General features: G+C 42.5%; 1 protein-coding gene across 4 annotated transcripts in view; it reads right to left on the reverse strand.

The window, feature by feature from the left end:
- The window catches only part of DNAH11 (dynein axonemal heavy chain 11), a 250,146-nt gene that overhangs the window by 58,185 nt on the left and 177,134 nt on the right, over positions 1–14,827 (reverse strand). For all 4 annotated transcript variants that reach the window (XM_053263692.1, XM_053263689.1, XM_053263691.1 and 1 more), the window contains 3 exons: positions 10,890–11,003; positions 3,653–3,796; positions 789–971 (listed from right to left, as the gene is read on the reverse strand). In XM_053263692.1, the coding sequence (XP_053119667.1) occupies positions 789–971; positions 3,653–3,796; positions 10,890–11,003 (441 nt within the window). The remainder of the gene's footprint in view (positions 1–788; positions 972–3,652; positions 3,797–10,889; positions 11,004–14,827) is intronic.

The following is a 14,827-nucleotide window of genomic DNA, read 5'->3' on the forward strand; positions in this document are numbered from 1 at the left end:
TTCACCCTGGCTAGTGGCGCATTTGTGCACTTAACACAGGTTAACAGCCAGGGCTCCTTGTGGGTTTGCTGTTGTGCTGCTGCTGCAAGGCTTCCAGTGGTACTCACACACAGGCAAAACTGGGATAGGCTTCCCTTGCCCAATCTTGCCTGTGCATGAGAAGAGGCTCTATTATCAGTACATTCTACAAGAACCCTGAAATTTAGGTCAGTATTATCCCACATCGCATGGCTTTGAGGTTAAGAGACAGTGGCTTGCTTAAGGTCATTTAATGAGTTCAAGGTGAAGGGAAAGTTTGAACTGGGGGCTTCCCAGCTCACAGCACATCGTTTTTGCCATCACAATACTCCTGTGGTCCTATTACCATAATTTAGAAGAGGGCCAATTCCAGGTTTCAAGGGGCCTTCAGCAAATTGCCCTTCTTGAGCCTCACTTGAGTGGGCAACTGAGAGAATCACTCTGCCGCTGCCACATGTAGGTTCTGAGCAAAGAGGAGGCCTCAGGAATCAGTAGTGGAAGCTTCTGAGAAGAACCCTGCGTCTTCAACAGCCATCAATGATGCCAACCCCTGTTGCCAACCCGCTGATTTAGAAGGATATCAATTTGCATGATCTAATTAAAAGGCTGTACAAATATTTCTCCCTGTGACAACCTGTATCAATTTACGTATAGTTTACTGTTCCATCTTTTTCTGAAAACATTGTTTCTATAATACCTAGTCACCAAATACCGAGGATACATAGCAAGCCCCACTTATTACTCCAACTGGAACAAAACACATTCAGTACCTCATAGAATTTTACTATGTTGATAACCCAGGCACTGAGACCAGCCGCTGCAAATGACTTGGTGCGAACCAGGTTTGGGTTGAATTCCGGGTCTTTCAAGTAATGTTCCTTGACTACTTTGAGGCAATTCTCTGGGATATGCTCCTTATCATAGTTAATTAAAGCTTGCAAGAATTCATCAACCTGGAAGAAGAAGGCATTAATGCACTTCAACTCATTACTGTTGAACAACACTTAAGGTCCACCAGTTGATTTCACAATTCAAAATGTAAATGTTCAAACAAGCTTGATAAGCCTAAATTCTGATAACAGCAAAGCAATGTAAAATATAAGGATACTTTCTACACACTACATGAAAATGTATGCAAGAGAGTCTTGGTGCCATTTATTTCAAAGAAATACAGCTTTGGAAGGGTGGAATTCAGAGTGAAAAAGCTTGTTTGCCCATGTATGGACCCTTACGGGGGGCAGGGCGGACTGAAGACTTCACCTCCAGATACTTCTCCACTCTAAATCCCCAAAGCTACTTTTCTTTACGAAAAACAACGGCACATTATAGGAATTTGAATGAGTTTGAATATTATAAGCCTCTTCACAATTGTCTGGGTGGTGAGTTAGGTTGCCTGGGCGCATTAGGGTTAGGGCTCTTCCCTACCCCAAACCACACACAGATGATTGTGTGCAAGGCCTCAGTGTGTGGTTAGACCTTGAGTATTGTCTGATGCACTAAACTTTTTCTCTTTGGTGAAGCAGCCTGAGAGATAAAAGTACATAAATGTCTTCTTTCTGTGTTTGCAAAATTAGCAAGAACATGAGAACAGGCAAAGACACCTTGAAGATAAATTACTTATGATGATAAGTAAAATTACTTATGATGATAAATTTTAAGAGAGCGTCTTCTCTGCTATGAGCCCCACCGCCCATTGAGGTCACTTGAGGAGGTCCGTCTCCAGTTGCCACCAATTCGTTTGGTGGCTACACAGAGATGGGCCTTCTCAGCTGCTGCCCCGAGATTGTAGAATGCGCTCCCTGCTGAGATACGATCCTCCCCATCTCTGGCATTTTTCAAAAAACACCTGAAAACACATCTCTTCAACCAGGCTTTCTCAGCTTTTAAAAACTTGTTTTTAAATTCTTCTGATTATTTAATTGTTGTTTTACGATGTTTTTAATTGTTTATTGTTTTTATGCTTTATAATTTTTGTTTTAATTATTAATTGATTTTAATGGTGTTTTAAAATAAACTGCCCTGAGCCTTGGAAAGTCCCAGTCAGAAATTGAATCACTGCTAAACACTGTCCGTATATTCAGTAGCGATATAGCAATGGAGTTTGGACTAGACAAGTGTGCTGCATTAATAATGAAAAGAGGAAAAATAAGAAAAACAGAAGGAATAGAACTACCCAATGGAAGCAACATCAAGAACCTGGAAGAGAAAGAACATTACAAACACTTGGGCATTCTCCAGGCTGATAATATTGCACACACTGAAGTTAAAAGAAAAATTGGAAGTGAATACATCAGGAGAGTCAGAAAAATCCTCAAGTACAAACTCAATGGCGGGAACACCATACAAGCCATAAACACCTGTGCTATACCTGTTATCAGATACACTGCAGGAATAATAGACTGGACCCAGGCAGAGCTAGAGATGCTAGATCGTAAGACCAGGAAAATCATGACCATCAATCATGCTCTGCACCCCCACAGTGATGTCGATAGGCTATACCTCCCTCGCAGCTCAGGTGGAAGAGGAATGCTGCAAGTCCATCAAACAGTAGAGGAGGAAAAAATAAGAATAAGGGACAGTGAAGAAGATGCACTTAAAATGGTCAATGATGAGAAACTATTCAACACCAATGAAACAAAGCAGGCTTACAAGAAAGAACAAGTCAAGAACCGAGCAGAAAAATGGAGAAATAAGCCCTTGCATGGTCAATATCTGCACAATATAAGTGGAAAATCAGACATCACCAAGACCTGGCAATGGCTTAAGAATGGCAACTTGAAGAAAGAAACAGAGGGTTTAATACTGGCTGCATAAGAACAGGCACTAAGAGCAAAAGCCGAAAAATCCAAAACAAACAGCAAGTGCCGCCTTTGTAAAGAAGCAAATGAAACAGTGGACCACCTAATCAGCTGTTGTAAAAAGATCGCACAGACTGAGTACAAACAAAGGCATGACAACGTAGCAGGGATGATACACTGGAACATCTGCAAAAAATACAAGCTACCTGTAGCCAAAAATTGGTGGGACCATAAAATTGAAAATGTTGAAGAAAATGAAGATGTAAAAATATTATGGGACTTCCGACTACAAACAGACAAACATCTGCCACACAATACACCAGATATCACTGTAGTCGAGAAGAAAGAAAAACAAGTGAAAATAATCAACATAGCAATACCAGGGGTTAGCAGAATAGAAGAAAAAGAAATAGAGAAAATCACAAAATACAAAGATCTACAAATTGAAATTGAAAGGCTGTGGCAGAAAAAGACCAAAATAATCTCAGTGGTAATTGGCACCCTGGGTGCAGTTCCAAAAGACCTTGAAGAGCACCTCAATACCATAGGGGCCACAGAAATCACCATCAGCCAATTACAAAAAGCAGCTTTACTGGGAACAGCCTATATTCTGCGACGATATTAACAATAACAACAACATTGATAATAAAATTCTGGCATCCCAGGTCCTTGGGAAGGACTCGATGTCTGGATAAAACAAACCAGTCAATAACACCTGTCTGACTGTGTAAACAAGAAATAATAATACAAAACCACATAGTATTTTGTTAGAAATGATACATTTGACTCCTGAATTTAAACAATCAGATCACAACACGATTTAATTATACCACTACCTTTCCCATAAAGAGTTTAGCAGCTTTCCAGGTCCGGTCTTTTGGTACTCTTCCTTTATTAGCCAGTAGAACCATTACTGCAGCCATAATGTTGATCACTACAACTGGCGGGTTAGGGAAGGCTTTCAGTTCAGAAAGATTCACCTAAAGAAAGAGCAAGGAAATGATGCTGAAGTAAACCAAGCATATAACAAACAATTTCCATAAGAGGAGAACAAAGGACACGATGACTTAATTTGAAGAGGAGAGCTGGTCTTGTGGTAGCAAGCATGACTTGTCTCTATAGATAAGCAGGGTCTGCCCTGGTTGCATATGAATGGGAGACTTGATGTGTGAGCACTGCAAGATATTCCCCTCAGGGGATGAAGCCGCTCTGGGAAGAGCAGAAGGTTTCAAGTTCCCTCCCTGGCTTCTCCAAGATAGGAAAAGATTTTTATTTTTATTTTTAATAGGACAAGATTTTTTTATTGAACCAACAAACTACCAAAGCATACAGTACGTTGCCAAAGCACAATTATATACAAAGTGGTTGTTTGTACATGATATATCTACAAAGATTTACACACAAGGATTTGGAAACCCACAAGGTTATGAAGTATATGCAGGTAGTACTATAACTTGGGGGTGGGGGATTTCAAGGCACATCAGGTAATTGGGGGGGGGGGGTTTACGTCCGGCGCCCATTTCCACAATTTGTCCCATTGCTGTTTAGAAGAGAGACTCTTGTCTTTTTGCACATAACTATACAAACTTTTCCAGAAGAGATTTACTGTCTCATCTGCGTGAACCTCTTGGTCGCGTCTTCCCTCCCTATTCCTATGCAGGAGCATTGCATAAATGACATACAGGTTTACTAACCTGATTACGAGAAGGGGAACATTCCAATTCCCTAGTATGAGGGCACTTTTCTGTCCTGTTTCCTTGAAGGTTTCTTTCTGGGACCTCGAAAGTAGGTTCTATCGCTCAAACCCGATGTTAGTTCTTCCCAAGTCTGTTTTTCCAAATCAGGCCACTCTAACAGCTTGCTTACTCCCTGCCACACTCTTTTGGCTACCACACACTCTTTTAAGAAATGTGAGTGGGTTTCCCTGAATGTTTTACCTAGCTCTCCAAGATAGGGCTGAGAGAGAGTCCTGCCTGCAACCTTGGAGAAGCCGCTGTCAGTCTGTGAAGACAATACTGAGCTAGATAGACCAATGGTCTGACTCAGTATATGGCAGTTTCCTATGTTCCTAAGCGACTGTGAATGGCAGTCTCCTTATGAATCTTTCCCCTATTGTAAGCAGAGCTTAAGGTCTCTTTGAGTAATGATGGCAAGTCATAAGAATATTACAATTACTTTACAAGATCACAACAAAACATGCAGTCCAGCACTCTGTGTCCAACAGAGGACAGTTAGATAGCATGGGCTGAAAGACTACTACAAAATTAGTAGTAAGCAGATGCTGCTTAAGTTCTAGTAGGAAAACTATTAAATTGTTCTGGGTATTATTATTTTTTGCCAACTTCAATGCTGCCAATATGTTATGCTTCAGCTTGAAAGAATTGTTGGTGAGATGAAAATATCCTAGAACTACTGATTTGGGGTGGCAGTGAAAAAGGGAAGGCTCCATCTTGTGTGATTTGTGCTTATGAAGTTCTAAGTGGAATCTAATGTCTAATGCAGAAATGAATAAAAAGATTCTTGAAATCCTTCATCTTTCACTTAAAAAACTGAACTAAGTTGACAGTCTTCATTGTTTGCAATGAATACACTTCTAAACACAGAAGTAATTTGATCTTTCTGGTGATCCATGTTCACTCACAACTTGGGTTCTGTGCCTGCGGAGTGTGCAGTAACCCTTGGGAAGAATTCTAAGCTCCATGAGATGCTCTTTGGCTCTACTGTTGCACGCAGCACAACAGTTATTTTCGGTGGGAGAGCACCTTTCTCCTCAGTTCCTGATCAGCCACTGCGATAAGCGAAGAATGTGGATTGATGGAGTCTGCTGAGTCCTTACTACTGTAGAAGAATCCTAGCAGCGGGGTACGCTGGGTGGGTGTTATGAGTGAACATGGATCACCAGAAAGATCACTCATTACTATTTATCTTCAAGGTGATCCATGTTCCCTCATAACCCAGGTGATTAGCAAGCTCATCTAGATGGTGGTGGTGCTAGGATACATTAAAAGCACCTTCTTGAGCACCGCCCAACCAAAGTTGGCCTCTGCTGCTGAGCGGATGTCCACAGCATAGTGTTTGATGAAAGGCAGACCTGTAGACCACGTGGCCACTTTACAGATGTCTGTCATGCTGATGGATGACATGTGAGCCACCAATGCAGCCATGGCTCTAGTAGAATGTACCTTGATATTTGAGGGAAAGTTTAAACCCTTGCTGGTTGTAGCACATGAAGATGTGTTTTGCGAGCCAGACGGACAATCTTTGTAGGTCATCCCTAGTTCTCTCCTTTATAGGAGACAAAGAGTTTGTTGGTTTGTCTAAAGGATTTTGTCCAATCCAGGCAGTTTAGAAGAGACCTCCTGACAGCTAGCAAATACATGGATTTCTTCGGAGGAGTGGAAGGGCTTAAGAAGAAGGTAGGTAGTACAAAGTCTTGATTTAGCTGAAAGTTGGAAACTATTTTTGGTTAGAAGGAGGGGGGTCTATCCTCTGAATGACTTTGTCCGGATAGAATTTGGTGTTAAGGAGAATCAGCGAGAAGAGCTGTTAGCTTGTTGACTCTCCTCGCCAATGTTATGGCAATGAGGAAGGCAACTTTTAAGAATAAAGTTTTGAGGGGAGCCGAGAGGAGAGATTTGAATGGTGCTTCAGTAAGAGAAGAGAAGACCAATCAGGGGCATAACTATAATAGGGCAAGGAGAGACAGAGTTGGAAGCCTGAAAGCATACCCACCGAGAGGGAGTCCATCTTGGACCACCACTGTAGGGATTTTAGTACAGGTGATAGAAGTGTCGGCCACATGTTCTGACTGTCGGAGTTCGGTTTGAACACCAATGGAAACCAATTTTGGAGTCTGTGCATTCACAGTCTTGCATGGGGCAAGGTAGCTGTGCATGAGGCCATGAGGCCTAGCAATCTTTGCACTGCCCAAGCTCTTTGCCTTGGATTGAGGAAGAAAGAAGAGATCAGATCTATAATAAACTGCCTCCTGTCTTCCAGAAGATATGCTGTCTTCATTTGCAAGCCCAGAACCATTCCGATAAATTTAATTCATGTTTGCTGTTTTAGTACTGATTTCTTTAGATTCACCCTTATCCCCAAGTCTGCTACCAGATCTAGCATGTACTGGAGCTGAGAGACTAGGGTGTCATTGCATTCTGATATCAGTAACCAGTTGTCCAAGCAAGGATAAATTGAGATGCCCCATGTCCATAGGTGTGCTACAATGGCGCTGACAAACTTTGTGAAGACATGGGACACTGTCAAGAGTCCGAATGGCAGGACAGCATACTGGTAGCTTTCTTGGTCCAGTGTAAATATTAAGTACTTCTTGTGTTCTGTCCACATCCCCATGTGGAAATAGGCCACTTTCAGTTCTAACGTCACTGACCATTCTTCCTTTGTTAATAGGGGAAGAATGCCTTGCAAGGAATTTCCTGAATTTCCTGCCTTTCACTTATTTGTTTAGGTTGCGTAGGTCCATAATGGGATGGAAGCCTCCATCCTGTTTGGGCATCTGGAAATAACTCGAACAAAAGCCCTTCTCCCAAACTTTCAAGGGAACAGATTCTATCACCCCCTTCTCTAGTAGGGATAGTACTTCTGCTAAGATAGGAGTTGAATGGGTATTTTATCTCAATGAATATAGAGTGGCTTTTATACTTGATGGCATAGCCTGTCATTGTTATGGACGAAACCCAGGCATTTGATATGATGAGATGCCAAGTGCGGGGGGGAAAGTGTCATATGGGAAAGGGGAGTTGTGCTCAAGATACCTCCTGGTCAAAAGTGTCAAACAGTCTGCTTGGACTGGTCTTGAGACTTGGTGCTTTGTTGTTGTCTAGGTTTGTATTGACATTTAGACACGTAACGTCTTATAGTCTTTCCACTTTGACTGCTTGAACTGATATTTCTGCCTACCAAACGACTTATGGTTTTGGGAATAGACTGGTTGTTGTGGGTTAAAAGTGAAAGTACTTGCTGTATAGCGGGACTTCATCTTATCCACTGTCTCATCTGCTTGAGTAGTTAACAGACCATCCCCTTCAAATGGCAGATTCTCAGTTTTATCTTTCATGTCATATTGAAGGGATTTAGAGCACAGCCAAGCATGTTTCTGGAAAGACACAGCACCTGTAATGGATTGTGACTTGAGGAGAGGAGAGCTGGTCTTGTGTCCCCTTAGCTAAGCAGGGTCTGCCCTGGTTGCACATGAATGGGAGACTTGATGTGTGAGCACTGTAAGATATTCCCCTTAGGGGATGGAGCCGATCTGGGAAGAGCAGAAGGTTCCAAGTTTCCTCCCTGGCATTTCAGAGGTAGGACTGAGAGAGATTCCTGCCTGCAGCCTTGGAGAAGCCACTGCCAGTCTGGGCAGACAATACTAAGCTAGATAGACCAATGGTCTGACTCAGTATATGGCAGCTTCCAGTATATGTTCCTATGACTCAGTATATGTTCCTATGACTCAGTCTCTTCAAGCTGCTTTGCCGTGCTTAAATGTTGCCTGGTGATATCAGCAGATTTAGCCAGTGCTAAATGTTTCCACAGAACTCCTCTGGGATGTCCTTTAAGTCCTTTTTTAGAGTAGCCCAGACAGGGTAGTGGTACTTTACTATGCAGGCCATGGAGTTGGAAATTTTAAAGGTCAAGCAGAGTAAAACCTGCATCCCATAGCATCCAATTTCCTCCCTTCCTTATCCACCAGGGTTGAGTGCATTCTGCCTTATTTACCATTGACAGTGCAATCAGTCACCGGCGAACTTGGTGGAGGGTGTTTGAAGAGGAAGGGACAGGACTCCTCTTGTGTCCTGTACAGATTTCCCAGCTTCTTCAAAGTTGTTGTGGAGGCTGATGGCATGTCCCAGAACACCTTCAAAGAATTGGCGAGGACAGGCAGCATTGGCAGAGATTCTGGTTGAGTGGCTGAGGAACTGGCCATGAAGTCATACACAGGGTCCTTGACTAGGGGTGTGCATGGAACAGATTCCGGTGGTTCAGTTCAAATTTGAACTGAATTCAAGTTGGACTGCTGGCCCATGAGCCAGTTCGAGTCGAACCATCCCCTGGCAATGTCTGATGGACAAACTGGGTTGAACTGGTTTGATTTGGCTTAAGGGGCATGCTTGTAAAGGGGAATCTGGTGAGGATTCCCCTTTACAAGCAAAGGAGGAATCCTACCTGACTTAAAAAAAATCCTAGTGGGGCACCTCATCAGAGGAGGCGGTGGCGACACAGCCCTTCCAAACTGCGGACCAGGTCCAGCACTCCAGCCTCAGTGTTGATGGTTTGGAGGTCAACATCGAATTGCAGTGGTATTTGGGACTCAACAAGACTGGTGAGCCCAACTGCTCATGCTTGTGTTTCTTATGGTGTCCCACTGTCTCAGACTTTTAAAAAGTTTAGTTTCTCTGTTCTTTATTAGATGGAGCTCAAGGTACAAAGGCACTGGAATCCCCTGAAGATGCCCTCAATCCTGAGGAGCAGTTGTTGGCCGACATCAATGTTGTCAATGTCTATGGAAGTGGCGATTTCAGCATCGGAGTCAGCAGTCTGTGGTTTCATAGCACACCACTCTAAGATGAAGTTCTTTATTCTTTTTGGTTTGCCTCAAAAAGGCTAAACAAAATTTGCAGGCTTTCACATTATGTCCCTCTCCTAGACAAATTAAACATTAGTCGTACCTGTCAGAGGGCGGCAGAGTTCACCCACAAAACGCACACTTTGAAAAAGTTTTTCTAATGTCCATTAGACCAACAGAGAGGGGTGAGGCAAAGGGGGAAACTGAAAGACAGGCCATAGTTGAAGCCAGGAAATCACCGAGAACAAAGTGGAAACAAAAACCAGAGAATAAGTCATAAAACTGTCCTTAGTCAAGCCAAAGTCTCAAGAAAAGTCTTTAGCACAGGAACTGGGATGAGATGGAATGAATGCTTCAAAAAGCAAGCAGTGGAGCAGTTGAGAAGGAACTGAGGAGAAAGGTGCTCTCCCACCGAAAATAACTGTTGTGCTATGCGCGTGATTTGGCAGAGCCAGAGCACGCCTCATGGAGCTTGGAATTCTTCTGCAGAGGTTACTGCGCAGGCACAGAAACCATGTTTTGAGGGAACATGGATCACCTCAAAGGTCAAAACATAACTAGCTGAATGTTGGGGGAAATGCAACATACGCACAACAGAAGGGATGATATTTGGATCATATGCAACAAATGAGTATAGCTTTGCATTTATTACTTGAAGATATAATAATCTGGAGAGTCTCTCAAAGACAACAGACTTGGAGCCAAACTAGATGTTATGCTAGGAGATCTGTGACTGGATCCTTCACAATTTTGGAAACTGATAAATGCTTTTAAACTGAGGCATTTAGATTAGGGCTGCAGGACATGGGCAGTTAAGTCCTTCCCCCATGCCATTTCCCCAATATTAAATTTCCCCTCAAATGGCTATTTGCCCCACAGGGGAAAATATACATGTATCTGTATAGTTCCTGGCTGTTTTCCCTGTGGGACAAATTACAGCTTTGCAGGAGGAGGGAAATTCAGATCGGAGAAATTATGTATGGCGGGAAAAGTTAACAGTAACACCCTGCACTGCAGCTCCGATTGAAAATGCTCTTTCTAACCACATTTGCTAATTCATAGGAACATAGGAAGTTGCATTATACTGAGACCATAGGTCCATCTAGCTTAGTATTGTCCATACTGACTGGTAGCAGCTCTCCAAACTTTCAGGCATTTAAGTCAGGCATTGATCTCTCTCATACCTACCTGGAGAACCCGAGACCTTCTGCTTGCAAAGCAGATGCTCTACCACTGAGTTACAGCCTCATTCCCATTAAAAAAAATACTTTAAAAAATGCAAGAGCTCTGATATGGATTTCCTGATGTTATACTGTATCTAGGTTGGCCCTTAGGTCTGCTCCATGGCACCAAGTATGACGACTCTATAGAGTCCCGAGGGTCACAACTCGGAAAAACCTGAGAGCTAAGAAGGCTGCTCTATAGAAAGTACAATGCAATACAGTGCGTAGCCACCAGACCACATAGGACACAGCATGATACAAGAGTCTTACCTTATTGAGTGTATTTAAAGCTGCAGTAGCAGCCACCAGAGCAGGTTCAGCTTTCATCAGGTCATCTTCGCACTCCTTCTGTTTCCGAGATACTTCTGCTTGGATGGCAGCTACCTATATGAACACAGACTCTTGGTTTTAATCTGAGACTTTAAATCTATTAATGTATAGGTCCAGCAAATGGTCAATCCCTTGGATGGCAGACCTCTGCAAGCCATATGCAAGAATGGATTACAAATATAATGTAAGCAACTAAGGGCAGTTCACATCTTCTGCCGTAAGTCAGTAAGCAGGGAAAAAGCTGGAAGCTGAGAGGGCATGCTCCCAATGAGCTTGTTGTGCGGACCCACCCATGTCCAGCTCCCACACTCTCCATCTGAGTTTCTCCCAACACTCTCCAGACTTACATAACCAAGATTTGAAGTTGGGCAGATCCTGCCAGGAGAAAGTCGGGTGGAAAGTCCAGGAACCAGACTTGGGTGGGTTCACACAACATGCCCTCTGGGAGCACACACTCTCTGTTCTCAACATATCCCAATTTTCCCTGCTAACTGACTTGCAGCAGATCAGGTGAACCTGAGTCTTTGAATGTACAGCTGAGTCTTTTCCAAGCAGTGTTGTCTGTTGCTGCTGTTGGCACATATCACTCAACTACCAAGTGTTTAAATCATTACATCCTCTCTATCCTAAGGGCTTCATGCTACAGTTTTATCCAAAGTTTTATGTCTTTTGACCACTGAGACAGGATAAATTGATTGATGCTACCCAATACTTATAATCTCAGCACAGCCACTATAAAATAGTCCTGTGATTCATAATAGAAAATCAAGACTAGATCTATGATGCAGTAGGACTCTCACGCATGCGGCAACAGTGCTGTGCAAGAAGGATGTCCCAGAAAAACTGACCTCTTGCGTTATCACACATCATGCACAACTTCCATTATTACCATTGGAAATAATCAGTAGTCCCGGTACAGCCCTCTTGCACTGCATGTGTTAGAGCCTCCAGCAACTCAGGCAGTTCTGCAATGCCCATGTTATGCTGCAGGACGTGCAAGTAACTGGTTATTGTGTTGGAAATGAAGGACTCTGTGCTGTCTCATGTCTCAATGACGGAGGGGGACAGACTAGTGAGTCAGACGGCTAGAGGGGTCAAGACATTGGTCATTCCTCCTCCCTGCTGCTCTGACACTATCTATTTGATATATAGATTGCTACTCTCAGGGACTTCCTTCCTTCCTTCCTTCTCTCTTCTCCCTAACACACACTTGCCTATCTCTGCACCATGTGTGCACAGAGATGCAGACAGCATCTGTCTGCATCCAGCTAGCTAGCTAGATTAGAAATACTATCTCTCCACGTTCCTATCTAGAATAGAGTTTTCCAATAAAGACTCCTCGAATTGATTCGAAACTATGAACTGGCTCCAAGTTTCTTTTGCTCTCAGCATACACTCATGCCTAGGCAGACTCTGCTGTGTTTTGCCTTGGTGCACTCTGCTGAAATAGAAGGGTATCTCTTACCAGAGAGAATTCCCAACATATTGTTCACGCCTCAATACAAATTCAGGTTGTAAGCTAAAAGATGTTTCTGAACAAAGCTAAAGTTTTGTGGACCTTTAGATGACTTTCAATTAAACATTTTAATGATCATACCTTAAGGTTTAGGACATTAAACTGTCAGTTTAAATATGTCTTTATTCTCTATATTGCCACTCCAAAATATGACTATAAAACAGATTAATTCTGAGAGCCTAGCATAGGTTTTAGAGTGGTTTAGGAATCATCATCACAAATAAATATTGCATCTGATGTTGCTGATTGCCATGTAATTACAGTTCATCCCCTGCCCCCAATCCAAGCCTGAAGGCTTGCAACTTATATTAATACTAGTGAATCCAAATGATCACATTCTGTAAATGATGAGCCACTATAATTTCAGCAGGTTAAAGAAAGCATGACCAATGTAAATGATTTGTTTAAATTAAACATATTTATTGATCTACATGGATTGAAAGATGAATATTTCCTAATCCCTTTTATTTCTATTTTTAAAATATGGATGAATTTTTCACAGACTAATTTGTGCTTTTAAAGCAGCTTTAAACTAATGCTAATCATGAAGAAATCTTCAATTCGGAAAAATCTTTTAGGAAAGCAATAAAGGAAGTAAAGATACTTTTTAGAGCCATGAAAAATAGTCTAATGTCTGAAAAATGTCCCATGGTAGTGATTATCCCATGATAATCACATCATGTGTTGAACCTAATTGCTTAATGAAGTGTTTTGAAATGTGTTAACAGCATTCCCCAATCATCCTAAAGCATCAAGAACAATGCAATTACTTGCAGTTGGGGAAAAAAATATATACATACTGAAAATGGGCTGGTAGGATGACTGAGGGTTTTCCCTAAATTGCGCTTTTCGTGCATACTTAATTACACCAGTGTGGGCTTTACACCTTACATATTTTTTTTAAATGTTAGTAAGTTGGGTTCCTAAATGTTCATAATCAGTTCAGGTTGAAAAATGATAAATGAGCCAATCAATGATGCTGCTGAAGTTTATAACAGGGGTGCACTGAAATTTCCCCTGCTTCCATGGCTCTTTTTGCTAGCAGCGGAAATGAGGGAGAAATTTCAGCAGCAAGGACCCTCAAAATCCTGCAGAAGTTCAAAGAGGCAGAGGAATTTTACCAAAAGCAAATAGCCCTCTTTCACTGCTGATTCCCAGCAACTAGTGTTTAGTAGTATATTGCCCATGCAGATGTGCCCAGGATCAAATCTAATGATGACTGGATTCTCTTTGTCTTGATTCAGAACTAATTGTAGTATTTTACTGAACATTTCTCCCGTCAGATAAGGTTGGTTCATAAATGCTGAGGGGCAACTGAAAACTGACTGATTCAGGGGCGTAGCTAGGGGAGAGGGGGCCCATGTTCACCCCTCTCACCGGTGGCCCTTCCGAATGAGGGAGATAATGAAGAAAATAGGGAGGGGTGGTGCTGGGGGCCCCGGGTTCTTTGAGCCCATCCACTCAATTATAGCTACACCCCTGGATTGATTGCACATGTGCAGTATCTCATTTTATATTCTGAGCTGCAGAAGAACTTCTCAGGGAAACTTTATTTGTAAATGTTATATCCCAGCCTTCTCAAATGATTCATGGTGGCTTACAGAGCAATGGTTTAAAAATCATAAAGCTATACACAAAGCCAATACACAAAGTAAAAAACAAAAAAGCAACGGATGCAAAGAGTGAGGAAAAAATAAAAACAGAGCAAGTGTTTTCTAAAAAGTGTGTGGGGGACAGAGAACCTTACAATTCAGAGAGACAAAGAAAGGGCTGACAACAGGTGAAGGTTGACAGGAGAACCTTGTTACTCATGAGGGTTCCGTTCCTCGCCTACCACTGCGAGTAACGAAACCGTAACGAAACCGTGAATAACGAGGCATTATTCCTCTGGGGAAAGGGGGGGGGGTAGGTTCCAGAATGCACAAAAAAGTTGTAAACAGAACAAAGGCCCCCCAAAACCCCTACTGTAGTGTGCTCCATGAGGACTCCTTGTGCTCAGCAATACCCCAGACCACAAAATGCCCCTCAAACCAAAAAAACTGCTTGAAAATGCTTTTTATTAAGAAAAGAAGCAAAAAAAAAAGTGGAAAAAACCACTCTACCTTGCTCTGTGGGGTCTCCTTGTGCGCTTCTTGGGCCCAGCAATGCCCCTCAGACTGACAAATGCCCCCCAAACTCCAAAAATAGCAGGAAAAATGAGTTTTCCTCAAAGAAATGAGCCACAAAATGGCTCCTGCTGACAAAACGGAGGATGGAAGTGACCTTGGCAGTCACTTCCAGCCCTCTAGGGACCACGGATACATGGGTTTCATCCCTTTAGTATCTGTGGATACTGAAATCAGTTGTCAATTAGACACCCGCA

Source organism: Hemicordylus capensis, chromosome 6 (genome assembly GCF_027244095.1).
Source record: "Hemicordylus capensis ecotype Gifberg chromosome 6, rHemCap1.1.pri, whole genome shotgun sequence".
In the NCBI taxonomy this organism is placed as follows: Eukaryota; Metazoa; Chordata; class Lepidosauria; order Squamata; family Cordylidae; genus Hemicordylus; species Hemicordylus capensis.